The 27,594-nt window shown below is 30.4% G+C and overlaps 4 protein-coding genes and 1 long non-coding RNA gene across 6 annotated transcripts; 4 read left to right on the top strand and 1 right to left on the bottom strand.

The window, feature by feature from the left end:
* Nucleotides 1-912: 912 nt before the first annotated feature.
* Nucleotides 913-2,574, bottom strand: LOC138349331 (uncharacterized). The gene is made up of 2 exons (XR_011221894.1): nt 2,254-2,574; nt 913-1,333 (listed from the first exon to the last, which is right to left on the bottom strand). It is a non-coding gene; the product is annotated as an uncharacterized lncRNA (long non-coding RNA).
* Nucleotides 2,575-6,903: 4,329 nt separating this feature from the next.
* LOC104648145 (uncharacterized) lies at nt 6,904-9,945 on the top strand. Its single transcript, XM_069299653.1, has 3 exons — nt 6,904-6,972; nt 8,836-9,145; nt 9,687-9,945. Exon 2 carries the CDS (start codon nt 8,851-8,853, stop codon nt 9,109-9,111), a length of 261 nt encoding a protein of 86 aa, XP_069155754.1. The 5' UTR covers nt 6,904-6,972; nt 8,836-8,850; the 3' UTR covers nt 9,112-9,145; nt 9,687-9,945.
* Nucleotides 9,946-10,642: 697 nt separating this feature from the next.
* Nucleotides 10,643-14,350, top strand: LOC138337020 (pentatricopeptide repeat-containing protein At1g08070, chloroplastic-like). Of its 2 annotated transcripts, none has more exons than XM_069299647.1 (2): nt 10,643-13,188; nt 13,605-14,350. In XM_069299647.1, exon 1 carries the CDS (start codon nt 11,325-11,327, stop codon nt 13,146-13,148), a length of 1,824 nt encoding a protein of 607 aa, XP_069155748.1. In that variant the 5' UTR covers nt 10,643-11,324; the 3' UTR covers nt 13,149-13,188; nt 13,605-14,350. The 2 variants fall into 2 exon arrangements, with proteins under 2 accessions (XP_069155748.1, XP_069155751.1); XM_069299650.1 differs by having other exon boundaries at nt 10,643-13,128; nt 13,605-13,912.
* Nucleotides 14,351-19,128: 4,778 nt separating this feature from the next.
* On the top strand, nt 19,129-22,356 carry LOC101251221 (transcription factor bHLH91-like). The gene is made up of 5 exons (XM_010324934.4): nt 19,129-19,326; nt 19,421-20,348; nt 20,442-20,864; nt 20,945-21,072; nt 22,198-22,356. The coding sequence occupies exons 2-4, from the start codon at nt 19,452-19,454 to the stop codon at nt 21,044-21,046; spliced, it is 1,422 nt and encodes a 473-aa protein (XP_010323236.1). The 5' UTR covers nt 19,129-19,326; nt 19,421-19,451; the 3' UTR covers nt 21,047-21,072; nt 22,198-22,356.
* Nucleotides 22,357-24,802: 2,446 nt separating this feature from the next.
* LOC101250925 (transcription factor bHLH91-like) lies at nt 24,803-27,137 on the top strand. The gene is made up of 3 exons (XM_004229531.5): nt 24,803-25,605; nt 26,137-26,556; nt 26,909-27,137. The coding sequence occupies exons 1-3, from the start codon at nt 24,934-24,936 to the stop codon at nt 26,993-26,995; spliced, it is 1,179 nt and encodes a 392-aa protein (XP_004229579.2). The 5' UTR covers nt 24,803-24,933; the 3' UTR covers nt 26,996-27,137.
* The last annotated feature ends 457 nt before the right edge of the window (nt 27,138-27,594 follow it).

Raw genomic sequence — 27,594 nt, 5'->3', positions numbered from 1 at the left:
TACAAATAGATACTTAAATTTCTATTAAGTTAAACAAAAAAACACATAAATAGTAACACGTGACATAAATAATGTTTTACGTGTTAAAGCTTATCTTCCATCTCTGTTAATCTTACTAGCATCCCCAATCGTCTTCCAATTCACCATTGTACTTGTGATATGTGACTTGTAAATGTAAATCTAACTTATAGACTAAATTTAAATGCCAAATTATAATGGAAGTAGTATATTTGCTTTGAAACATAATTCAACATTTTCCTACTCAATTTTATTTATAGAAATAGCACTCGATCAAAGGGGAGCATAAGCAAGTTTAGTGGTAGAACCTCTGTAATTGATGTGAGCCTTTCGTGCGGGGCGGAACTTACTCGACAAGGAATTTCGCTACCTTAGGACCGTTATAGTTACGGCCGCCGTTCATCGGGGCTTCGGTCGCCGGCTATCCTGTCATCAGGTCACCAACTTCCTTGACCTTCCGGCACTGGGCAAGCGTCAGCCCCCATACATGATCTTACGACTTTGAGGAGATCTGTGTTTTTGGTAAACAGTCGCCCGAGCCTGGTCTGAAATTGTTTGTCATGTTGCGCTTTTCGAAAGTCAATTTGATTAATTTTTAAAGTTAAATTAGATCATATTAATTCGATATTTTAAACAAAAAAAATTAGATATTCTAAAACTATATGAAAAGTACTATAAATTACAAATTTTTTGCATATTAATATGATGAGTCAAAGTTTTTATAGTTTAACTCTAAAAATAGAAACCATGACAAATAGTACCGGATGAAGAAAGTAATTAATTAGTGTATTTAGACTATTTATGATAATATACGAATATATTCGATCCTTTTTTTAAAAAAAAAGAAAGAAAAAAACCACTGTATAAATTAGGAAAGAGACAAGGAAGCAATAATATATAAACTTCATATCCATGTGTTATTCCACATCACAAACGTTACATGAGAAAGACACAACACAACATCAAAGGATAAAAACCAAATAAAAAGTACACAACCAACATGGATTATTTTTTCACCATACTCTCACATGCATATAACTTATAAGTTCATCTTGACATGGTGATCATCAATAGCTTTGGTCATGCCAACATTGAAGTCCAACAAATTTACTAGTTCAGGGACATTCTCATTTGGTCTTTCATACTCTAGAGTCCAGCTTACCAATTCGATTTCGCCTTTTGTTTCGATATAAAGAGTTGACTTAAAATGATCATATATATCAAACTACATCTCCTTCAAATTCTTTGAGTGTCAACACCTTTTTTTCATAATCTATTGTTTCAATTATCTGCTTAGAGATCTTCTTTTTCCCTTCTGCCTTATCAAAAATAAAGAAGAGTTAAATAACCATAAGGAGTCATTAAGAAAAATTGAGTGGTGGTGGGTTGGTGATTGTGAAATGTGAAAGTGTTTTTTCCTCATTTCTAAGAAGCATATATTTTACATAAAAATATTTTTTTAAAATTTTTTTATCAACCGAATGCTATAAAGCTAGAAAATATTTATCGAAAAATATTTTTCTTCGTACCAAACATGAAACACAATCTAGCTTGGACATAACAAATATAGGACTAAGATTTGAAGCTAATGAATTTTGAATTTATTACCCCACACACTATCTCATCTTAGTTATTGAGGTAACACTTAAATATTCATATAAATCTGCTCCTAATAAAAAGTCAGTTCTCCTTTTTTTGATAAAAAAAATATTTTGTTAGAATTTTTTAAATAGGTCAAATACATAAGCAGATTTTTAAATTTGTTGGGTTTTTTTTTTCCTCAGGTACCTCAACTACGTCATTTTCCTATTGAATCACTGAACCCCCACAATTTGTTCCTTTTAAACAAACACTGTTGTCTGATGTGGAACTAAATTTCTGAGGGGTATTGATAGAGGATACATATGTTGTTCCAGAATTCATTAATCCAATTGATAATGAAAATGTTCGAGAATAATTGTGTTTTACTTAAGTCATTTGAAAACATTAGAAAACAAATGAGACTAACACGGTTTGTCTTCATTCCTCCAATCAAAATTATTACAATTCGAACACAATTGAAGACATTTACAATAGAAAAGCCGATCAAAATCAACCAACAGTGTTTTAAAGGAACAAATTATGAGTGGTTCAATGATTCAATAGAAAAATGACATAGTTGAGATACCCGAGAAAAAAAACCCAACAAATTTAAGAATCTATTTATGTATTTGACCTTTTAAATATTTAACTTACCAAATGTATACATCCAACAAATTTTGGATCCAACTTTTCCAATGACACCATCAAGATGTTCAAAACCTTGTACATGCAAAGGGCACATAGTAGAGACAAGTTGTGGTTTATTTGTAAAGACATCATAAAAACACATCCTTGTTTGCCTTTATTTCTATCTTGGCACACAACACAGACTTAAGACCCATTCTATTAAGACTTGGGAATAAAAAGATGTAGTGACACTATAGGAAAATTGTAGAGGAGAAGTGTTGATATCCTTTACCATGATTATTCAACAATATATATAGGCTAGGAGGAGGTTTTTTTTTTTTTTTTTTTTTTTTTTTATAAAAAAAAGATCGTTTTTATTGTGACGGTAGACATTAAAAGTTTGTGGAAAGTTGCACGTGTTTAATTTTAATTGGGACTTTATAAGGTGTATTTGATTTCAGTTTGAATTTTTAAGGTTACTCTAATTCTAAACCCTAGTTTATGTCTATATAAAAATATTATATTTTTTAAAGAGACATTGTCTTGAATATTTCGCAAATTCATGAAATACTCATAAGAGATTAAATTCAAATCATACTAGTTCGAGAAATATGACACTAACGGTCATCAGATCATGGAGAAACCTTATGAGACAAGAATCAAGGAATTGTACTCATATTGATTTATCAATAAAATATTTTAGTTTTTTAGATTTTTTATTTATAGTTGATTTATTTTTCTTATATTTAAAATTGTGTGAAAACAAATTGGCACGCCCTCTAAGACCAAATCTACCCTTCGTCTTCCCTCACAGATCAAATTTTTACAAATCTGAAGTCATAAAACTGCAAATGTGGAAGAATGAGTATTTTACTTCGTCTTTAAATTTCATCAAGTCTACCCACCGACAAGCCTTGTAGCAGAGGTATCTACATACCTTGAAAATTTTTGGGACTCTGTAAGACATATTCAATTCTAGTTGGAACTCTATAAGAATTAAAAAGTATTCTAGTCCATTTAGATTTCTTGGAGGCTACTCTAACCGTAAACCCTAGTTTATGCCTATATGAAAAGTATTATAATCTCTTAAAAAGGCATCTCGAATATTTGACAAATTCATGAAATATTCATAAAGTTATCCAAATTTGAATAATACGCCACTATTAGCCGGTAAAAAAATCTGATGAAAGATGAATCAAGGGAACAAGCTATATTTATCCACATTGTTTTATCGAAAAATTGTATTTCTTTATTATTATTATTATTTTTTTAATTGTTATTTATTTTACATAAGTCTTATTTTTCATGCGCTTGTAGCAATACTAATGTATAGTATGCAATTATGTTTCATCCACTTTTACCACTGACGCAATTATGTTTCGACCACTTCGATGCAATTTTGTTTCAACCAATTCTAAGGGATACTATTTTTCTTTCTAAAAGAAATGGTTATAATGCAAAATGAAGATATAGGCTCATGCATAAAATTTTCATTTGAAAGAAAGTGATGTTTCAATGTTACGTGGGAATCATATTTTTCCAAACACAAAGTAGTTTTTTTTAATAAAGTGGGTGATGCTTTTTATCATCTCAAAATTATCAGAGAAAATAATATATATATATATATATATATATATATATATATATATATATATATATACATATATTTGACGGGTATCTGTCTTAATTTGATCCTTTATTTGAATTATTTTTTTTCTCGGCAAAATGCTTATTCATTGCCTTAAATGGTTAGTAAGCATGGAAAATAGACAATTTTTTAAAAAGTCACGTGGCACTTATCATTTTACAAGACAAAGTTAGGTCTCGTTTAACAAAGTGGTAATATTACTTATTATCCTCTGATATTATATATATGGAGCGTTTGGTAGGGTATATTAAAAAAAATAATTCATGTATTAAATGTGGTATAATTTAATACTGTGTTTGGTAGGAATGTAAGTCTATGTATAACTAATCCATGGATTAGTTAATACATCCTACGTGGTATTATGTGATGTATTGCTAATACCTTCCATTTGAAGGTATTAGCTCTAATACCATGGACTATTCTATGTAAAGACAAAAATACCCCTCAAATTTTTTTAATATTTAATTTATTTTTTTGATTTTATATTTTATATTTTATATTTATACTAATAAAGTTATTTAAATAAATTAGCTTACAACTTTTATTATTTAGATATAATTTTTTGTTTCTAAAATATGAATTATTTAATCTATTTATTATTAATATAAAATATTATAATCCGACTAATATGTTAATGTTGATGTATGAATTTAAGAACAATTCATAAGTAAAATATTGTCTCTTAATGAAAGTTCGTTAAACATTACACAAGTAGTTTAAAACAAGAGTGTGTATATATATATATATATACACACACACACTCATCTCGAGTATAAAAATAGTTTAATTTATTTTTCTATATTTATTTTATATTTTTATTTTATTTTATGATAAAGAGTTTTTAAAAATTTATTGATACAAAACAAAGTTCAATAAATTTTCTCTATAATCATTATAGTTGTGTGACATTTTGAGTTATTAACTCTAATTTATTAAGATGACAATTATTTACTCTCAAATAATTTAAGTGAGAAAATAGTAAACATGACAATAAAAATTTTATTCTCCTAACTAGTTAAAAATGTTATAAAAAAATAGTATTCTCCGTTAATTATCTACTTTGACTCAATTACATGAAATACAAAATTTCATAATAACTCTAGGATATATTTGGAAAGTTTTTTTTTTTTAAAAAAACATTTAAACCACACACAAAATTAGATAAGAAACAATGAACCAAACACTTGATAAAAATAATCCCTGCATTGCTAATCCCTGTATTGCTAATCCCTACATTATTCATTTTTGTACCAAACGACCCCTAATAGTGTTACCCGTGTGCACACGGGCTCAAAATTTATCCATTTGTGTGTGAAAATTATTTTGAAATAAATTTATCGGATGTGATTTTTAAGACGTCATCATATTGCAAAATTCTTTGTTGAGGTCGCTTGTGATTCAATAGCCCCTTGAAAGGGAGCTAATAAGCTAGGCTTCAATTGAGAGAAATACAATTAACAATATGATAGCAAACAAATAAATCTAAAAATCAATGAAAACTAAAAGAACATCAGAGAAAATATTAATAACGAACAAGTTTATTTTTTATTTAGTAGTTGAAAATAGCAAATACAAGAGGCATAAAATATACTGAATGACTTTGAGAATTTAAAATGCAATTATAATAGTGCAACTATGTTTGCTGAACCAAAATATAAGATTGAATCAAAACTTAGAAAACTCTCATTTTAGGTATATTTTTAAGTTCTATTTGAATACAAAATGGTTTATCAAAATTTAATTGATTAAGATATCAAAAGTCATAGGAGGTCATTCTCATATGGTATTATAAGATTTTCAATAGCTAGATATCAATTTATCAAAAGCTCAAGTATTTTAATGAATTTTAAGAGAAGCACTTCATTATATATATATATATATATATATATATATATATATATGCTCTATTACAAAATTATTGATGTGTCGACCTTTGAAAATTTTTATTTGACTTTATTCTTGAAAATTAAACCTGTATATAAGTAAAAAATATTATTTTTGTTTACTTTTAATTATTATAATTTTGTCAAATGATAAATATATAAGTACTTTGACTAATATTTTATGATATATTTTTTTATTTTATTGCTGCGTAAAAAATTGCAATTTATAGTACTTTTCCTATAACTTTTGAATATCTGATTTCTTTTATTTTATAAATAACAAATTAATGTATTCTAATTTCATTATAAAAATTAGTTTTCAAATTAACTTTTTAAAATATAACATAATAACTAAAATAGACGGATGGAATAATGTTTTGTAAAGGTCAAAAAGATATATATATATATATATATATATATGTTATGATGTATTTTTTCATCACATTAGTATGCAACAAATTGCAATTTATAGTAAATTTCGTACAATTTTTGTATATTTAAATTTTGTTTGATCAATAACGAATTAATGAATCTAATTTCACTTTAAAAAAATACTCAAATTAACTTTTGAAAAATAAAACAAGACAATTAAAATTAACGGATGAAGTAATGTTTTTTAAAAGGTCAAGAAGTACATAAAGGCACTAGTAGGCATGCATAATTGGGAAAAAAAAAAACTAAAATTAAATATTCACTCAAAAAATAATATTGTTATGAAATATATTACCTGAATGTAGCTACTAAATGTAATCTTATGTTGCTCTTCACAATTATATATAGTTATCTTCCTCAATTTATGTGTATTAGGTGGGCGTTTTACTGTGTCCGCTGATCTCAATTAAATTTTATATATATATATATATATATATATATATATATATATATATATATATATATATTATATTAATCGATAATTAAACGAAATAGTGAATGATGGGACTAGCCTCTAATTAAAAGTTGAAGAGTGATGAAGTAATAGTATAATGTTTAAGGGGTCATTGATGCATTTGGCAAAAGTTTGGGTGATAATTAGACTTTTCGATCAAATTATAGGTATGAAGTGTGATTTTCAAATCTTTTGGGTGCCTACGCGCAAATAATATAAATGCTCCCTCATTTTTTTTTTTTACCTTACAAATACAATTTACAGTAAGCTCTCTAAAGCTTCAACCAAATTGCCGGCTACTGTTGGAATTTTCTCCGGGAAGCAAAACGGTAAGCTGTTCCCAAATTTTGTGTTTTGCATTATAGACAAATTAATCTTGATGGGTTTACAATTCTTGGGGAAATTCCTTGTCTTAACATCAGCATTGACTACTGCCTACAAACTGTTTGATGAAATTCCTAAGCCGATTTGTCTCTTTCAACTTGATTTAATAAAATGGACCATTATAAATTGTGGGTATGTTGCATTTTTCTTTTTGACGACAAGGAAAACCCGCAGCCGCTTCCCTTTTGGTGCGTCCTCTTATGCAATAGCTCGCAAATCACATAGGAGATAGCTCGCAAATCACATAGGATAGACAAGTCTGGTGGGACGAGCTCGACCCAGAAGGCAAACCCTTTGCTTTCGCTGGCAAGAGTTTCGAACTTGAGACCTCCAAAATGGAAGTCCAAGCTCAAACCACTAGGCCACCCTGAAGGGTAAAAACACTACAAGTTGCATTGTCTTTTTTCATCCCTTGGAAATGATTATATTATTCTTAATAGTTTGTTCGATTTTGTTTTGTTCCAAAATAAACTAGAGTATGATGCATTCTGTTTCATCCTTCGGAAGTAATTGAATTACTATGATTTTTCTGCTCAATATTGGGCTACATTGTTTCCATAAGCTTACTCTGTTTCAGATGAATGTGAATCTCCATTCCTATAATGCAACTAATGGCATGAAAGTAAGAAATCATTCTAAAATTTGTCTTTTAGTAAAGATGCTATGGATGAAACCATGTAATAAGTTGTTCCACCAGCTGGCAGATTGTGCAAGGGAATAAATTTACTCTTTCTGTCATCAACAAACAACAAATACATACCCATTATAATCTCACAAGCGGGGTCCATGGAAGGTAGGACGTACGTAGACCTTACATCTACCTTTATAGGTAACAGAGGTTGTTTCTGATAGACCCTTGGCTCAACAGAACAGTTTATTGCAAGAAAAGATAACACTCTTTCTATCATCCAAAAGATAAATAAATTGAAAGAAGGTTTGAATGCATTGCATTAGTTTATGTTTGTCTGCTTCCAGTTTATTTGGTTATTCCTTCTTGAAAAATTAAATCTAATAAATTATAGTTTTAGAAGTAGAATCAAGTACAAAATAAAAAAGATAACTTTAGAGAAAGAGATTTCTTTTTGTTATTTTTGTAAATAGTGGAATAGCAATGTGTCCAAAGACATTCTAGTTGGTTTTGAAATTAGATTCAGGAATTATCAGTTCATTTGAGGGTTGTAAGATGGAGAAACTAAAAGTTTTAGAACTTGTGGTTAGATTTTCAAATTGGCAGGTTTGGCCAACCTATTCTTAGATTTTACTTTATGGGTTATGGTATGCAATACGAAAAAACAGGCTGTTCATAGTGTTAAAGTTATCCTTTGCCATGTTAGCCAATTTCTTGTAGTACAACTGGTGATGATTAGATCAAGAGAGCTTCAATTTTGTTCATTTGGTAATTGTTTTTCCGCAGTGATGTAATTCATTCAGGTTTGTAATACTTTTTAGTTTTTCTTATTTAAGTGATTCATCTGCTACTTTTTTCTTGTTTCTGTTTATATTCCGTAACTAGACTTAGTGAAATAATTAGATTAGTCAGGTAATGGGGTTTTACACGAAACTCAAGGATGCCAAAACCTTCTCCTAGGGTTAAATTAACGTCCTCAACTAAGAATCTCAAGTTAGTTGACTTTAGGATTCATTTTAAGGGGTTGTCTTATTCTTTTCCTATATTTTTATCACCCATTTAACAAAAAGTAAAATGAATTATGTGACCAGGCGGCTCCAAAATAATTAGAATGGTAGAACCCTTAGGAGTTACCATATTGTCGCACATATTTAACCTTTTCTTTATTCTTAAACTCGAGGTGTGCCACAGAGAAATGAGAGGAGGCTTGATATGGGCTACAGCAGATGACTTGGCAAAGAATAGAGGAAGAGTTCTGTCTTTGTATAGGCAAATCTTGAGGAGCCTTAATTCACCTGCTTTGCCATTTAGCTTAGCAGTTAGACTTCAAAAGAAAGCTGAGGTCCGTGCCATGTTCATGTTGGGTTCCGAGGAGCAATCTCTACATAACATTCAAGATCTTATTGATGCTGCTGAATACTCTCTTTCCGTTTTACGAAAAGGCGAAATTCCATAGCACTTTCAAGTTTATCAATAAGCCTGGACATCTTGTGAGTGCAAATGCTGTTGACGCATCTTTCACATGCTCTTATTTCCCTTTATGCATATAATATGCAATATATAAAGCATACTGTTTCATTCATCTGAACTTGAAGTTTGTTAGTTTTTCTTTCTTGCACAGTGGTTCTTTCTAACATTCAAGTCATAAAATGAGAATAAACAAACATCATTCTGATGAAAGAGAACAAGATAAATAACTCATAGAATTCTAAAGTACATACTTGAAGACAGGACTCAATTTTCTATTTAGCTGGTAGCCTACTAAAAACAAGATAATCCATTTTCTAAAATTTCCTTGACAGATCTCATTAGTGGTTTAGCTGAAGGTAGAGAGAGGAAACAAGGAGTGAACAAACTTCAAAGTTGTTCTCAATATTAATTAGTAACTATCAGCTGCTTTGAACATGAACTTTTGTGAACTGTAAAGATGGATCAGCTACACAAAACTTTTGTTTGCTGCTCTCTTGATCAAGTAGTCTGTTTTGTTCACACTTGGTGGTTGCTATAATCATTTATCATTATTTTGTTCAGGCAAGCTGTTATTGTGGGAGGCTTGAGGCTACTTCTCTTTGAAACTAGGGGTGGTCCGGTGGCAATCACATAAAATTGTCCATTTTGAAAGTTCCTACATTTTTCTCATGGTGTTTTTTGCATAAGTTGAACTTTAAAGTGTATAATGAACAAAATTTAGCATGTTTGAAGAATATTGGTCAGATGATCAACTACTTGTAGATAACTAGCTACACTTGAAATTCCAATAACAGATGGGGAGTCTCAAGTTTCTTATAAACTCATTGAAAACTCATTGTCATCCTATTTCTTCACAAGTAATAGCACTTTGCTTGTGTACAACTCTAACGAAACGGCAATAATAAACTTTTCAGGGGTACATGTACATACATGATTTATTTTCCTATGAGTTGCAACCTCTCCTTGACTTCAAAATACTGACATGTTCAAACAGGTTTGAAGCAGCTCTTGTTTGATTTTAGTACTAGCAACTTCAAGTTTTTGATGAAGATTTCTCTTGTGCAACATGACTCTCTAATCATCTCTAAAGTGGCTTCAGCATCCTGTAAATTTTAGTCCTGTAGTATATGGTTTTAGAGTAGATGATCTAGGACATTATTTTGCCAGAGACTATTCACACGAGGATGCCAGCGTGCTTCTGAATGACATACAATTTTCTACCCCTAAATACAAGCTGAATTACAGAGACGGAGAACGACATTTCCTTGTTCCTAGAGATGTTTAGATATGATAAAACAAAAAGTTGATACCTGAGAATTATTAGTACTTGTAGTGATTTCTTCTTTTCTGGCCTGTCAAGGTGATACAGATGTGTTTTATGTGCATCCCAAAGTCAGTACTTTTGCTTTGGTTGATACTGGGCTCAACTGTTTCCTGTTGTTAAAATGGTTTATTTTTCGTATTAGATGCTACGGTCTTTAAATATCTGGAAAAGGCCTGTTTTTAAGCTTGGAGACTTAATTCATACTGATGGATCATCCATCCATCGTTTATTAGGACATCACCCCAAAACTATCCTCCCGCTCACAACTCATAAATAAATTAGAAATAACGCTCACTAACCACTCTGGTTATCGAAAGATAGTCATGTTATTTAGCATTTTCTTTGTTTTCAAAACTTTATGACATTCAATTTTGGTTAGCCAATTTGTTTATGAAAACTCTGCGATAATCTTTTGGACGAGCATCGGGTAAATTCTCTACTAAGATGAAAACTACACTAGGCAAATTTTATGTGTCATGATCGACTCAAGCAATTCCTATTCGACATGCTCGGAGATTGATCCGTTCGATTCAAAAGACATTGAAGGGGATTGATCAACCATGTGGATAAACCACCTTCCAAACTAACTGAGCTTGAGCGGACTAATTAGCCCGTTTGAAAAATGGTTATTTTGTGGATTTTTTCATGTGGATATGACAAGTTTGGTTGGGGACCAAAATATTATGCCCAATCAATACGCTCTTCCATTGATCATGTAAAAATCTGTTCGACAATTCTTCCCGCCAAAGTCCGTTCTGATTCATCTTTCAAGTCCCAAATTGCAGTAAACAGTTTCAGTTAATGGAGCAAGAGCTCAAGATCGATATTATTTTTTCTATGTGTTTCTGAACAAGAAATCAAATGTTCTACCAACCATGGCCTTAATTTTTGGTTGCACTGTAAATTCTCAAGACCCTTCTGTATTTCCTAAACTCCATACCAGCAAATCAATCAAAAAATTCAATTATTTGATCACCAAAACTAGCTCCCTACAGCACACCCAACAACCCCTTTACGCCAAAATCATATTTTTATGTTCTTCTTCAATACCCTCTAAGGATATGAGCTATATCCACTCTCTTTTCACTCAAATATATGAACCAGATATCGATGTTTATAATTCTATAATGAGATATGTTTTAAGCACTAAATGTAAGGAAAATGCTTTACTTGGTTTTGTAATGTATGTTGAAATGATGTGTAAAGGTTTAGATTTGGATAAATACACGTACCCTCTTGTGATAAAGGCGTGTGTAGAGTTACGTGAGCTGAGATATGGCAGGTTGGTTCATGCCCATGTGATAAAAAATGGGTTTGCGTTGGATTTGTATGTAGTGAACAATTTGATGCGTTTGTATGGTGTTTGTGGGTGTGTAGGGAGTGTAAGGAAGGTGTTTGATAGAAGTCCTGTGAGAGACTTGGTATCTTGGACTATTTTGATTCAGGGATATGTGGACAATGGTTATTGGAAGGAAGGAGTGGATTTGTTCTTTGAGATGGTAGATGACGGGTTAAGGGCTGACGAGAGGATGATGGTTGTTGTGATATCTGCGTGTGCGAAATTAGGGGATTCGAGATTGGGAAAGAAGTTACACAAATACGTGCAGAGTCATAAGTTGAATTTTGATGTATTTCTTGGGAATGCATTGGTCGATATGTACTTAAAATGTGGTGAACGGGATGTTGCTCTTGATGTTTTCAGAGAGATGCCGATGAGAAATGTGATCTCTTGGAATACAGTAATATCTGGATTGGCTCAAAGAAGGGAGTTTAAACAGGCATTGAGTGCATTTATTGAAATGCAGGATCAAGGAGTAAAGCCTGATGAGAATACTTTAGTTGGTGTTCTGAACTGTTGTAGCAGTTTAGGGGCGCTAGAAGTTGGGAAATGGGTGCACAGATATATAGATAGAAATCGGATACAATTAGCGGGGTTTGTGGGCAATGCTCTTGTAGATTTGTATGCCAAGTGTGGAAGCATGGACGATGCCCTTAGAGTTTTTGGAAGTATGACTACTAAAGATGTTTATTCATACACATCCGTCATAGTTGGTTTGGCCACACATGGAAAGGCACGGATGGCACTTAAGTTTTTCTATGAAATGCTTGATATTGGCATAAAACCAAATGAAGTCACGTTTGTAGGTGTTCTCACAGCTTGCAGTCATGGAGGACTGGTGGAAGAGGGTCACAATTTCTTTACAGATATGTGGAGAGTGCACAAATTAAAACCTCGAATAGAGCATTATGGCTGTATGGTTGATCTGTTGGGTCGTGCAGGGTTGATAGATGAAGCAATGGAGTTCGTGAAACACATGCCAATTGAACCTGATGCTTCTATTTGGGGATCGATATTAGCAGCATGTAGGATACGAGGAAAAGTTGAACTCGCTGAGCATGTGACTGAAATACTTGTCAATATGGAGTCCGAAAAAGATGGTACATACACACTGATGTCAAACACATATGCTTCAGTCAGTAAATGGAAAGATGCTTTAGAAGTAAGAAAGGCAATGAAGAGACAGAAAATAAAGAAAGTCCCTGGATGTAGCTCCATTGAACTTGATGGTGTTGTTTCTGAATTTAGGAGATGCGACAAAGCCCATCCACGAAGTAAAGATATATATGCGATGGTTGAGCAATTGACATTTCATCTAATTGGCACAGAAGCAGACGGAAGTGAGTCTTGCATAATTTGAATGGTGCAAAGGAACAGCAATTATTCCCTTTAGTTGAATGGTCAGTTTGATAGGAGACTAGTTCAATAACTGCTTTTCTATACGTTGCTACTCTGTTTTACTCAGCTTGCCTCTTTAATATGAACAAAGCCCACGTAAATGCTCTGTGTAGTGAAAGAGGTAGCCTCAATGAGATTTGTCAAGTTGATCTTTGACTTATATTGCACGTTATTTAGAAGCTTAGCCACTTCAAACAGCTTTCAGACGATTCCTTTGTACATTTTGTAACAATTTTTTAGAATAATAGAGTATTTACATAGCTCATGATTCATGGACAATTCGTTACACGAAACTTTTGTGATATCATCTGTGTGATTATCGTTAAGATTCTTGCATTTTGCATTTTGCAGTTTGCACAACAAACATTACAGCTTGCCATTAGATTTATCATTAACTAGTTGCTTTTTACCTTCTAAGCATTATGATTTGAAGTCCAGAATTGCCAGTTAAAAGGCATGAGATCTTGCTTAGCCCTCAAGGAGATGACCAAGTAGTCGAAGAACTGGAGTTACAACGCAGGGAACAAAAGTTCAAGCCTCAGCAAAGGTAACAAACACTTCCCAGTTACCTTGTCTTATCTGCAAAGGACTACATCTTAGCGATGACTAAATCTAACGTAAGTTATTAGTAATGCTATTCTGAATTTGATGGCGTTGATGTATTCAAGAATATATAAATCTTAGTTTATGACTAAAATACGAAAGATTCAATGATCTGGGTACTCATAACTGCAAGCTTGGCCTCAAATGGCTTAAGAGGCTCTTGTGTTGGTTGCCTGCCCACAAAATTCCTTGTGAAGCAAAGACAGGAATATTATACTCAATCCTGAGATGTTCGAGTTGTGTTGGACCTAAATTCTTGTGAAACAATAGAATTTGATCGATCCAATATTTGTCGTTAAGGTGGAGAACTGAACCTAGAATTCTCTTTCTTCATCATCAATCGAAAAGACAATAATTGGCGTACAAGGGAAACATGCAGTTAAAGCAGAGTTCTTAGGTGGTAGAGCACTGTGACGTATAGGGAAGCATCTCAGTTAGCTTCTTGAAACAACAGAATATATATCTTCTGATTTCTGTTAGCTACGGGTTTGGTAAAACTCAATTTGTTACTCTTCCTTTCTTTTTAGTCCGTTTCAAGAAAATGACTCTTTCCCTTTTTAACTATTTTTTTGTTTTAATTTTTCATATGACATGTTTGATCGCAAGATTTAATGTTTGATACATTTGACATGACAACAAAAATCAAAAAAATCTTTTTTATTTTCTTGAAATCTGTGTCAAGTCAAAATATGACAAACAAATTCAAACTGTGGAAGTACTTAAGTTAGAGAGGACTTCTCAAACATTACTTGTAATTTAAGTAGGAAAAGAGTTTAATTTTCTTCTACATTGGTGGATTAATTTCTTTCCTTGTCTAATTCTAAATTCTATGATAGAAAAGTTTCGAACCAACTCAATTGAGAGGTGTGTCAAATTCTTATTTTTCATCCATTATGAAAAAAAAAAAACAATTTCTCCTGGCCTATAGAAAAAAAAAGATCAGAACCTGCACGTGTTGAGACATAATATGATTACATAATTAAAAGTTTACTTTTGCGCGTTAATAGCTCTTTCAAATCCCTCTGCAACTCATGAAAAGAATCACAAGCTTAACTATTGAAAAGAATCAGACTCACACGTGAAAGATCGTAATAAAGACTCAAGTGAATTTACAAATGCTTGTTTCTATATGATTATGTAGATGAATAAGTTAACTAGTATAGGTGACTAGGTGAGCCATTAACCTGCAGCAATAGATAATTAGTACTAATGATTATGCAGTGTAACAAAATACTGGACGTATAAATTAGTGACAACTACTAAGGTATATTTTTGGAATTACCTAATTAGAAAAATAATTACTAATAATTTCATCCACCAAAATAATAAGAATATATTCAACGTAATTCTACAAGTGAAGTTTATGAAGAACATGTTTTACGCAGACTGTATTACTTTTCTAGAGGATAAAAAAGACGTTTCCGATAATTTCATTCTGATTTTATTAAAATAAAATAAAATAGTATGTATACTTAGTATTGCATGATCCAAGTTGGGAGTCACAAGAAAAGTGTGATCGACCTTTCAGCATATATTATAGTCAATGAATGAGCATCTACAGCTAACAACATTACTAGAAACACTTTATTTTTGGCTGTTCCCTATTGTGAAGCTATTCTTGTTACAATATGGGTAACAAAATCAAATACTCATCAATTATCTTATAGCTTATTAATAAAAATATATACTATATTTCTAATTTATATTGATTTTTTGTAATTTGAATTTACGTCAAAAAATCTTATTTCCAATCTTTTCAATACGATGTTTCGCAGTTAAAAGCTCAATGGAAATTAGGTGTCCATAACTAATACTCTCTCCGTCCGTTATTATTTGTCATGATTTCTATTTTTATAGTACTTTTCATATAGTTTTAGAATATTTAATATTTTTTTTGTTTAAAATATCAAATTAATATGATCTAATTTAACTTTAAAAATTAGTTAAATTGACTATCGAAAAATGCAACATGATAAATAATTGTGGACAGAGGGAGTATTATTATAAAGCAGGTAAGCGGTTTTATAGTCGAGACGGTCCGTTATAGCAAAGAAAAAATTGGCAACGGTTCAAATTTTAATTTAGATAAGCCTAAATACTTTTTACATCAACTTTCTATGATTTCACATTAAACGGCGATAAACACTGGTGATGTTAGTAACATTTTTATATTTTTGAAGCCAAATATATTATGAAAATAAACTAACTGGACTTAGAATTGCATTGATAAACATGATAGGTAAGAATGACAAACGAGTGGATCGAGTTATATATAAACGAATTAAAAATAAATTAGATGAAAATATAAGTGATCGATTCATATTTGATATAAATAATAATGCTAATAAAAAAAGTTAACTAAGGGGTTCATATTATCCATTACTTTACTTTCTTAAATAAGATATGAACTTTTTTCCTTCAATAAAAAAAAGATATTTTATAAGATGTCAGTATTTTCCTTATTTCATTTTATTTGATTTTTAATTATATCAAAAATAAACATTTTAATTAGATTATTTATTCATTTTAACGAATTAAGAGAATATTTTTTCTATACTATCCTTAATATTAAATAACTAAATAAAATGTCGATTTTCAAATTTAGCTTGTTAAAATTTTACTAATAAAGTTAGTTTAGTAAAAATACACTTCATAATCAACTCAAATCAAATAATATAAAACGGAGAAAATACTTCTTTTAATTAAATTTGACTAATAAAATGGAATTTTATTCTCAATATAAAAGATGTAGCTAATTAACTAAATCCGATTAGAACTGATCGTTACTTGATAATTATAAATTTTATTAAATTTGTTTTTGAAAACATAGAATATATTAATACTCCAATTACTAAAAATCTTGATTTTCCAATTTCCAACTATGTACATATTTAATTTGTCACCTAAATAATGCTAGTAGTACTTTCTGCTAGGAAGTATGACATTGACTATTGTCCTTATCATGTACCTTGTGCATTACACTACACTCCCCCTCAATTTTTAATTGTCATATTATATTTTTTAAAAATTAATTTAAATTAAATTATATTAATTTGATATTTTAAATTAAAAATTTAAATATTCAAAAAATATTATAAATTACAACTTTTTTTCATATCAATATTATTTAAAAATACATCAGAAAATGTTGTCAAAATTCGTATCGCTCGACTCTAAAAAAAAAAACTACGATAATTTAAAATGGACTAAGGTACGTTATTATCAGGTAGTAGTAATTGAGTAGTTTAATTTTTTCGACATGAAAATTCAAACTAATATTCTATATAATTCAACTTCTTTTTTCTTTTTAAACTGAAAAAAAATAAATCGCAGTCGCTATATTTTAAGTGAGCATCATGATCTAATTCATTCTTATTCAATTAACTTACAAATCATATAAAAATTTGCTAAGATGAACTTGATCAAGAAGACGTTGGCAGGGGAAATCATTTGTTTATAATCTGGCTCAATAATCCCTTGTTATTAATATATTGATTCAAAAATACCTTTGTCGTTGATAATTTAATTCAAAAATGCCTTAATAGCTACTAAACATGTCAAAATATCGACGTATAGATATTGACCTATTAAGTAATAATAAAGACATTTCTAAATTAAAATATTGATAATTTTAGACTAAATCACAATAAAGGATATTTTTATTTATTTCATATAATGTAAAGATATTTTTAACCTTTTTTTTATGAACAAATTATTGTTTTATCAAACTTTGATTTCAAAATGCACAAGGGATATAAATTGAAGTAAAAATGTTAGGAAATGCATATATATATTCATGCAAATGGTGATATTTGTGGAGATATTGTTAGTTGAGAGTAACAATTTGTTTATCATTCTAATGACATGTGGTAAAGGGACCCACTCATCAGTAATTTCCTCCATGCAAACTGCCCACTCCAACTAATTTAAACAGTCATATTTATGCCTCTCTCTATATATAATATATAATGATGTGGTTTGTTCGAATATTTTCTTTAAATTATTTAACAAATTATCGTTTTATACATATAAGAGTTAAAATATTATTTAACTTGACATAAATAAAAATAATGCAACAAGTATGCTATAAAAAGAGATTTTAGATTCAGGTTTTGACTATTTTAAACGGGGAGCGTGTTATCTTTGGATTGAGTTTTTTCTAGTCTTAAGGTAAATTCAAATTTCGTTGAGGTAGATACCAAACATTATGGGTGGATATGATATGGTATAAAAAAAGTCTTGTTCGACGATTTGGTTTTGAATAAGGTCTATATTATCAAACCAAACTAATTAGGTATAATTTGTTCCGTACGATAAATTGATTTTCATTATCTGTTTAATATCAATTTTCATATACTTATATAATAATTTATATAATAATAGAGAATTATGACTTCAAATTATCAATTAACATCTTAATTATGCCATACTTACATCTTTCACACGTAAAAATAATCAAAAGAAAAATACAATTAACACCCTTCGTTAATCAATATACGAAAAAAGATATCTTATCCAAGATTGAATAGTCAAAGTTTCGATAGCTAAAATCTATTAGTTCTGTACTAATGCTATTTTTTATATATATATTAGAATTATAATAATGTATATGAGTGGTATACATTATGATATTTTTCTTACAAATATCGAGTATCGTTAGGAATGACAATGGGGTGGGACAAGTTAAAGCTTAACCCCTAAAAATTTTATCCAGCCCTGTATCCCACCCTTTCGGTACAACCTTAACCTCGACCGCTCTGCATAGCTTTAAACTTTTCCGCATCCGCTTCTCCGCATTGTCATTCTTAAATATTGTACCAAAATACCAAAAAAAAATTATAAAATTCATTGCATATCATAATATTGAAATCGCGATATCAAAACTTTCAATGTCGATATGAAATTCGAAATCTATCATATCATACCCAATCCTATCAAACACCGAGTAGAAAATAAAAACTAAATGGTACAAAGTTACAACTTTATATATAGGCATAATACATAAATATGCCCTTTAATTTGGCTTCAAATCACATATATGCCCTTCAATTTTGGGTGTGCATAAGTAGACACTTAAACTTGTACAAAATTGAACAAATAGACACACATGTCCTACATGTCATCCAATATGTCATTTTTTGTCCTACGTGGTGTCCTACACGTATTTTGTCATGTAGGACTCATGTGTTTATTTATTTAAAAGTTGGATAGTTAAAGTGTTTGTTTGTGCATTATGAAAGTTGGAGATCAAAGTTAAAATTTGAAATAAAGTTTAGGGTCTACCTTTTATATATATATATATATATATATATTAGTTTTCAGTCTCCTAAACCAAAACCAACCAACCAAGCTTTATTTGCCAATCCCACAACAGCATCTCTCATTCTCTCTACTATACTTTTTCTCAAAATTCTTCCTTTTTTGTTTTCTGTTTCATCTTTTCTTCTCCATATTATGGAACTGTTCAACAGCTTCCCTTGTTTTATTCATCTGCTACTTTCTTGATTGCAAACTTTTTATTAGTACCATAAGTTTAGGTAAAGTTATTACTTTTTTTTTTCTTTTTTGCCAGAGCAGTGATGTTTAATTTCTTGAAAATGGTATCTTTATGTCCTTTGTTCTGTTTCACAGGTCTGCAGAAGTAGAACAGAAGAACAAAAAAATGTATGTTGAAGAAAGTGTTTGTTATGATCCTGCTACTCATCATGTGCAGCATGAAGGACTAACAGAAGATGTTTTTGTCATACAAGAGCATACGTATCATAACAACAATGATTCCTCCCAACAAGATGTAGCTGTAGCTGCTGCAGCGGCCGCGTTGGAGATTGAATTTCAACATCAATTGAATCTTGAAATGGAACAATGTTATAATAATAATAATAATAATAATACTCATAACAACAACAATAATATTGTTAATGAAGGGTTATCTTGTGATCAAGCGAATTGGGGAGAAATGAATTTTCCTCCATACCAAAATCAACAACACAATGATAATGGTAACAGCAACAACAACTTTCATCAACAAGATTTCTCGAATCCGATATCTGAAACTCCATATTTAACAACCCCTGATCTTCTCAATATGTTTCCATTACCAAGATGCACGCAATCATCTTTGCTTCCTCAAAAATCCCCAAATTTGTTAACTTCATTAGGCCTTATTGGTGACATTGATGGCGGCGGTGCGTCAACTTCAAGTGCAATATGTGATCCTTCTTCTTTACTACTCCCATTGAATCTACCCCCACAACCCCCTTTACTAAGAGAATTGTTCCACTCTTTTCCACATGGCTATGGTTTGAGAAACTTGAGAAGCAACAACAATACCTCTTTCTTTAATGGATTGGAGGAAACAGATCAAGGTTTATACCAAGAAAATGGAGAAACAAGACCTTTTCAGAATGGGATTTTTGAGTTTTCTGGTGGTATGAATGATATAGCCAAAAACAGAGATGGTATAAAAGAGACTAAACATTTTGCTACTGAGAGGCAGAGGAGGGTGCATTTAAATGACAAGTATAAAGCTTTGAGGAGTATGGTTCCAAATCCAAGCAAGGTATGCTCAACTCTTTAATTTGTTTCTGTTTAATATATGATGGACTAATTATCGATTTGATACTCTTGTTTTTTTTTTTTTTGGTGTTGATAGAATGATAGAGCATCAATAGTGAAGGATGCAATTGATTACATCAATGAGTTGAAAAGGGGAGTGAATGAGTTAAAACTTATGGCTGAGAAGAAGAGATGCAATAAAGATAGGATTAAGAGGCAAAAGACAGAAGGTGGTACTACTATTTCCATGGATGGTAGTGATGCAAAGCAAATAATGGATGAAGTGGAACAATCATACAATGGGAATTCATTAAGGAGTTCATGGCTTCAGAGAAGGTCTAAGAATACTGAAGTTGATGTTCGGATTGTCGACGATGAAGTTACTGTCAAACTTGTTCAGCAAAAGAGGATTAATTGTCTTTTCTCTGCATCTAAAGTTCTTGATGACCTTCAATTGGATCTTCACCATGTTGCTGGTGGACTTATTGGTGATTACTATAGCTTCTTGTTTAACTCAAAGGTTGGTTTCATTTGATTCGATTCGATTTTATTTGAACTTTTTTTTTCGTCTAATCCTCAAATTTATTTATATATATGCAGATTTCTGAAGGATCAACTGTTTACGCAAGTGCAATCGCCAAGAAGCTTATTGAGGTGGTGGACATACAGTATGCAGCTATTGCACCAACTAACAGCTATTAATTATGTTTTCAGCTCTTTTATTTATGGTAATCTTTCTTCAATCCTGTTATCGTATTATTTGTTAGTGCTACTTTTGTATTCTATTTTCCTTCTTGTTTTGTTGTGTTTTATTTGAGCCGAGAGTTTTCGGAAATAACTTTTCTACCCTCATAAGGTAGGAGTGAAATTGCATACACACCATCCTCCCAAGACCCTATTTCTAATATTTTACGGGGTATGTTGTTAGTTGTTGTTTATATTAGGGAGTAAAACAAAATACAATGAACATAAGGGGATTAGACCATCAAATAACTCTTGGCATACTTATATTTTGTGTTTTTGATCTCTCTATCCTGATATTTTATATACAATATGAATGTTTATTAAAAATAATATTTTTATTTTTACTAGGAATAAAATTGTGTATATATTACACTGTTTAAATTTAATTTATGAAATTACATTGGATATATTGTTATTGTTCAAATTTAATTTATGAAATTATATTAAATTTGTTATTATTGTGTTTGATAGGACTCCTGTGTAAAGAATCATCTTCTTACGAGAAAGACTGACAAAACTGTCCTTAACTCTCTTTTCTTCATCATATTTCATAAATATAAAGTTGCAATTATTACATGGTTATAGATGAAATATATTATTTGAGCTTCATCAAAAGGGAAATTATGAATGTTTCATTTTCTTCTATCAGTTTCAAGAGTTTATTGTAGTGGGGGCCATGTAATAATGAAGAATATGTAGAAAATATCTAAAAAAAGAGTCAAATAAAATTGTTATGAGCTTTCAGTTTCTAAATTTGGGCATGTTTTCTGAAGTACACCCAGACAAGCAGTTAGAAGTATATGCATTTTGATTATTTTTGTTTTTAAATATGAATTTGGTTAGCATTTAAAAAGTGTAAGAAGGCTTCTTTTGTCCACTTTTACAAAAAAAAAAATCTCAACTTTTTTTTCCCTCTCAATTGCTGGACTACTTGTTGTTGTACAAAATAAATAGTATAGCTTGATTTATCTTTTTCGAAATTCGAATGATATCACAAATAAAATAGAATATTTATAATTTAATTATTCAAATTTTTTTGTTTGTTTCATGTTTTATATATCTTTATTTTGTGCAAGTGACCTCATATTTCTTTGGTATGTTTATTGCAGATTAATTTCTAGAAGGTTTAAGCAGCCAGAGTGGATGATAGTGATTAATTTAATAATTTAGGAGTAATAACTTTGTTGAAATCCATGGAATTGAACACAGGATTGGCTAATTTACTCAAAGTTTTATTTAATTTGACATCTTTAATTTCTAATAAGGAATATATATGCTTCGCCAACATAGTATTAATTAATCTATCTAGTTACTGTAAACAGAAAAATAGACTTCTTACACTTTCAGTATTATATCTAGAATGAAATTATCGTATAATTCTTTTTATTTTCTATTTTGGCGTTTAAAATTTACAGAGGAATTCGAGTTCAAGTCACGCAAAGAAAAATAACGCTCTTAAATTAAGAATGATTTTAATATATCATAACTTAACATGTAATTATCTGAAACTATAAAAATTCTTTTGGCAAAGTTAACAACAACGATATGTTTATCATACTGATAATGGAAGATGTGGTTGAATAAAATAAAAAGGCTTAATATATGAATAGCCTCTAAAATTCTGAGTAATTTAATTTGAATATCTAAAATATATAATAAAAAATTTATTAGATATTTTAGGTTCAAAATTTTAATATATGTTTTTGTGTGAGTTCTCCAATATACTCATTACATAAATAAGTTAACTAATTAAAATATGATTGCCTATAATTATGCAAAGTGGTCTCAATAAGTCGTACAAGTATGAAAATGTTTAAATTGAGGATAATGCTGATAATTGAAGGAGGTAACATATTTCAGTTAAATAATTAACTATGATTATACAAGATCATACCTAAAAGTTTATTCAAAATTTCAACTGTTTAATAACAATATTTTATTATGTATTCAGGTGATCAGCTAGTTTCGAGTGCCTAAATATAATTTATTTACAAAGTTGAGAGATTGTCGATGTTATTAAGCAAAAAAAACAAAAATAGTTAGTCAAAGTGTTTGATGAAGACCATTGCCAATTTGAGATGAACAAGGGTACAAATAAGAGATGCTTGTATGGTGCAGCTTCCCAATAAAAATTGTGCTGCAGAAGATCTGTGTTTATCTATATAATAAATATATGCAGTTACACTGTTTTGGAAAAACACAAATGTGCACCTTCCTATTTAGTGGGCCTTGTCTATATGTTAGTTTCTTGCTAGTTTACAAATGGTTTTTTTTTTTTAATGTTTTTTTCGGTGTTTCAAGTCTATATTGAAATTCGATTAAATTTAAATACGATGATACTTTCAAAAGAATTTTTTTATATATCTATAGTTTAAATCCAAGACATCTGATTAAAAGTGAAACAATCTCATTACTGCACTGTATCATAACTCACCATGTTAGTTAGTCTACAATTGTTATCATTAGGGTTTTTCTATTTGGCACTACAATTCAAGGCTTCAACCATGTTTGAATTGGTCCAAGCTCAATTATGTTAAAAAGAATAGGATAGAAACAATATACCGTTCCAAACATCACGAAATTATTAATAAAGAAAAAAAAAGAACATTTTTATTTCAAAATATTTTTCCATTCAATTTATTTATCTTACTTTCTTTTTCAGTTTATTTAAATAAAGCACGTTTCTTTAGTTATTTTAAAACTCTTTAATTTTAACTTTTTATATAATAGATCCAATATCACATAATTGAAAGACATTTTATTACATACAACATATTTTAAGTTTAATATAAAAAAAAATTTCCTTATTTATTTAATATCGTATCAAATAAAAAATCAAACTAAAAAATTAATACGAAGCGACTACATATTTGGCATTACCGGTAAGTTGTGGTGGTTATAGACAAAGCCCCACGTAAGGACTTCATATTATAACCTAGCTATTCAAGCAAAAGTTTTTGCTTGTGGTGTTCGAATTTTTACATTGAAGCTTTGATTTAATTTGAATTGTGTACTACAAGACTCATTCGAAAGTGACGTTCCAAATAAGATTTTCTTCATACTCAAAAACTCAAACTGAGACCTCTTATTAAGTGTGAAATAATCTCACTATTACACCGTAACCACGTTGACTAACAGGCAAAGCTTTATTAGTGCAACAATGTACAATGTCATAATGTACATAACTACATACTATAACCCCTTTTTACAATTATTAGAATCAGAACGAATAAAAAAAAAAGACTGAGATAATTTTAGATGTAATTATCAATGTTGCCAGGACCAACTATACATACATAGCAAAAGATCAAAGCAATATGTACTGAACTGTAACTGGACACAGAAAACGATGGTGATCTCTATTTTTTTTCCTTCACAATTTTTACAGCAAATAAATCAATATCTCAACCTCTTTCGAGATAATAATAATAAAATTTGTGTATATTTTATTTTTTTAAACTCCGCTTTTGAGACTATACGGGGCTATTGTTGTCGTCGTTGTTGTTGTAGTACTGACTGCAAATCAAGTTGCAGAAACAGAAACTACTGGAGTACGGAGATGATCAGAGACCCCACTCTAATATTTGGAATCTCAGTAACAAACTTTGTCCCAAACACAAGAAAAGCCATTACTGTCCTTTTTCACTTTCTTTTACCTTATAAAGGCTATACCTCTCACTACTTTACTCATTTCTTCTTCCTTTTTTTTTTGAACTTTTCTTCTCCTATACAACTGCTCCATTCTTCTTTTCAAACTTGAGTTTTCTGCTATTTTTCACTTTTTTTCAACAACCAGAAATACTATAACTACTGGTGTATGTAGTGAACAACAATATTTCATCAGAATGTATGCATCACAAAGTTTGTCTTTTCATCCAACTTCTGATCAGCAAGATGAGAAAAGTTTTGTTCAAAATCATATTGCAGCATCTGGATTCGTGGAGCTGCAGCAGCAGCAGCAACAGTTTCATTCTAGTGAAAACAACTTGAATATGCAATTAGAATTTGGGCATGACTCTAACAACACAAGGTTTCATCCAAATTGGGAAGAAATTAGTTTTAATCCTTACAACAATCAACAACTTAGCTACCCCATTTCTAATCCATCATTAGGCCTTTTGGGGGGTTTTCATCAAAGAACAGAATTAGCTTCAACTTCAACTAATCTTTTTTATGAACCCCCACAAATGAATATGCCTCTAAATCTTTGTACCCCACAATCTAGTTTATTCAAAGAGTTGTTTCACCTTTCTCCACATGGGTCCTCCTATGGGTTAGGAAGCTCCGGGACGGGTTCTTTGTTTAGCCATGGTCATGATCAGGAAGAGGTAACAGGTAATTTGTACCATGATGGGAGTTTTCATGAGTTAACTGGAGATATGATGATTAATTCTGCAGCTATTAAGAAGAGGATATTAGGTAAAGATATCAAACATCATGCTTCTGAGAAACAAAGGAGAGTTCATTTTAGTGACAAGTTTCAAGCATTGAGGACTTTAATCCCAAATCCCTCAAAGGTATGTAAGTTTTTAATAGTCCTTAAATATTTCATGTTTAGTTTTGTTGAAAACATGTCCCTAAGTAAATATAACAACTAGTTGTACCAATGAGAGCTGAGAGTCTGTCAAAAACAGAAGTCTGCATACACTATGCCCTCCCCAGACCCCACTTTGTGGGATTTCACTGTGTTTGTTGTTGTTGTAGTACCTATGAGCCTTTTAGCACGAAATCGTTCTTTTGGTAAATTTCATTTTTTTGTGAATTTTGTATGCTTATATATTGTTGAATCAAAAGAAAATGAGCTTGTTTGATTAGGGAATATATGATCTTTAAGTTTTGCTATGCAATGGATCTACATGATATTGGAAGTTCAAGAATGAAGGAGCATCAATTGTTGTTCTAACAAAATTTTGGACTTAAAAAAAGGGTTAAGTTGTGTAGGGATTAAAAGAACATACTCAATATAGTCCCACAACTCGCTGGGTCTAGGGAGGTAGAGAAACTGTTTCCGAATAAGTATTAACATAATTTAATTTTGTGAATAGCAGAACAATAGAGCAACAATTATCGCGGATGCTATTGGCTACATCGATGAGCTAAAAATGAGAATAAATGAGTTAAAAGTTCAAGTAGATATAAAGAAAGAGAGAATCAAAAGGCGAAGATCAATGGTAGAAGAATATGGTGCAGTGATCATGGAAGATAATCAGGATGATCAACAAGTGAAGATGAACAAATCTACTAATTGGCATCATCAAATAAAATCTTCCAAGAATAGTAATACTGAAGTTGATGTGAGAATTATGGAAGATGAAGTGATTGTTAAATTTGTCCAACATAAGCAAATGCTCAAGGGAGTGAATTGCCTTCTATTGGTATCAAAAGCACTTGATGAGCTTCAGTTGGATCTCCAACATGTTGCTGGTGGATTGATTGGAGATCACTATAGCTACCTCTTAAACTCCAAGGTGCTTTATTCTCCCCCTTTCTCTACACTATTTACATTAATCCTTCTCCTTCTGTTTCAGTTTGTTTGTCTCTGATATTGATCCTACACAGAGTTTAATCAAAAACTAAAGATATGTATAATCCATCAAGAGTGATTTTAAATATGTCATGTGAGGGGACTAAAATATAGAGTTGTCAAAAAGGGATATGGATCGGTACTTTTTGAAACTTGGATTAAAAGAAAAGTACAATAGATTAACCAATTGAAACGGAGGGAGTAATATATATTTTTCGCTTCATGATGTCAAATACTTCTGATTTTATCATATATATATGTGTGTAAATTAAATATTATTTGACAATTTTATGCAGATTTGTGAAGGTTGTACAGTGTATGCAAGTGTAATAGCTAACAAGGTTATTGACGTTTTGGACAAGGAACATGCAGACATTAATTAAGTTGGAGGTCTAGTTTGGTCTTGAAATATAGACTTTCTTTAATTTATATAATTTCTACTTTTGTAATACAATGATGAAAGGTAAACTAATTCGATTAAAATATGACGATTTTAATTTATTTTGTGATTACTTACACTGAAAAGATCTAGTGTTAATTACTGCATGGTTAATATTTATATCTTATTTGCACTTGAAAAGATATCTACTCATCCATATAGATTTTGATAGAATAGTTTGGTTGGGTTTTCACGTTTCAATTAATTATGAAAATAGAAAATTCTTTATTAGAAGTTTCATTCTCTCCGTCTCCAAGAAATAAATCATACAATACGCGATTCTAAATTTAGTCTACTCTCCGACGTGGATTACTCCCATACTTTGTGGCATAACTAAAAATCCAATCAACAATCTTAAATGGCATTGATAATTATTCGAAAAATTAAATAATCTGACTTCAGCGAAAATACATTTTAGTGTGTTAAAAATACATATATATATATATATATATATATATATATATAATAAAATAAACTGGTATACTCCTATATATTTTTCCTCCTCTTTTCTTCATTTCTAATATGCCTTAATTATTTGGATCT

The sequence above is a fragment of the Solanum lycopersicum genome, chromosome 1, assembly GCF_036512215.1.
Source record: "Solanum lycopersicum chromosome 1, SLM_r2.1".
NCBI lineage: Eukaryota > Viridiplantae > Streptophyta > Magnoliopsida > Solanales > Solanaceae > Solanum > Solanum lycopersicum.
The sequence above is the reverse complement of the archived record's forward strand: the minus strand, read 5'-3'. Positions and strand labels throughout refer to the sequence as shown.

Coding starts and splice junctions, on each gene's coding strand:
- LOC104648145 (XM_069299653.1), top strand. CDS start 8,851: ATGAGAGGAGGCTTGATATGGGCTACAGCAGATGACTTGGCAAAGAAT.
- LOC138337020 (XM_069299647.1), top strand. CDS start 11,325: ATGGCCTTAATTTTTGGTTGCACTGTAAATTCTCAAGACCCTTCTGTA.
- LOC101251221 (XM_010324934.4), top strand. CDS start 19,452: ATGTATGTTGAAGAAAGTGTTTGTTATGATCCTGCTACTCATCATGTG. Junction 20,349..20,441: donor TGGTTCCAAATCCAAGCAAG/GTATGCTCAACT, acceptor TGGTGTTGATAG/AATGATAGAGCATCAATAGT. Junction 20,865..20,944: donor GCTTCTTGTTTAACTCAAAG/GTTGGTTTCATT, acceptor ATATATATGCAG/ATTTCTGAAGGATCAACTGT.
- LOC101250925 (XM_004229531.5), top strand. CDS start 24,934: ATGTATGCATCACAAAGTTTGTCTTTTCATCCAACTTCTGATCAGCAA. Junction 25,606..26,136: donor TAATCCCAAATCCCTCAAAG/GTATGTAAGTTT, acceptor TGTGAATAGCAG/AACAATAGAGCAACAATTAT. Junction 26,557..26,908: donor GCTACCTCTTAAACTCCAAG/GTGCTTTATTCT, acceptor AATTTTATGCAG/ATTTGTGAAGGTTGTACAGT.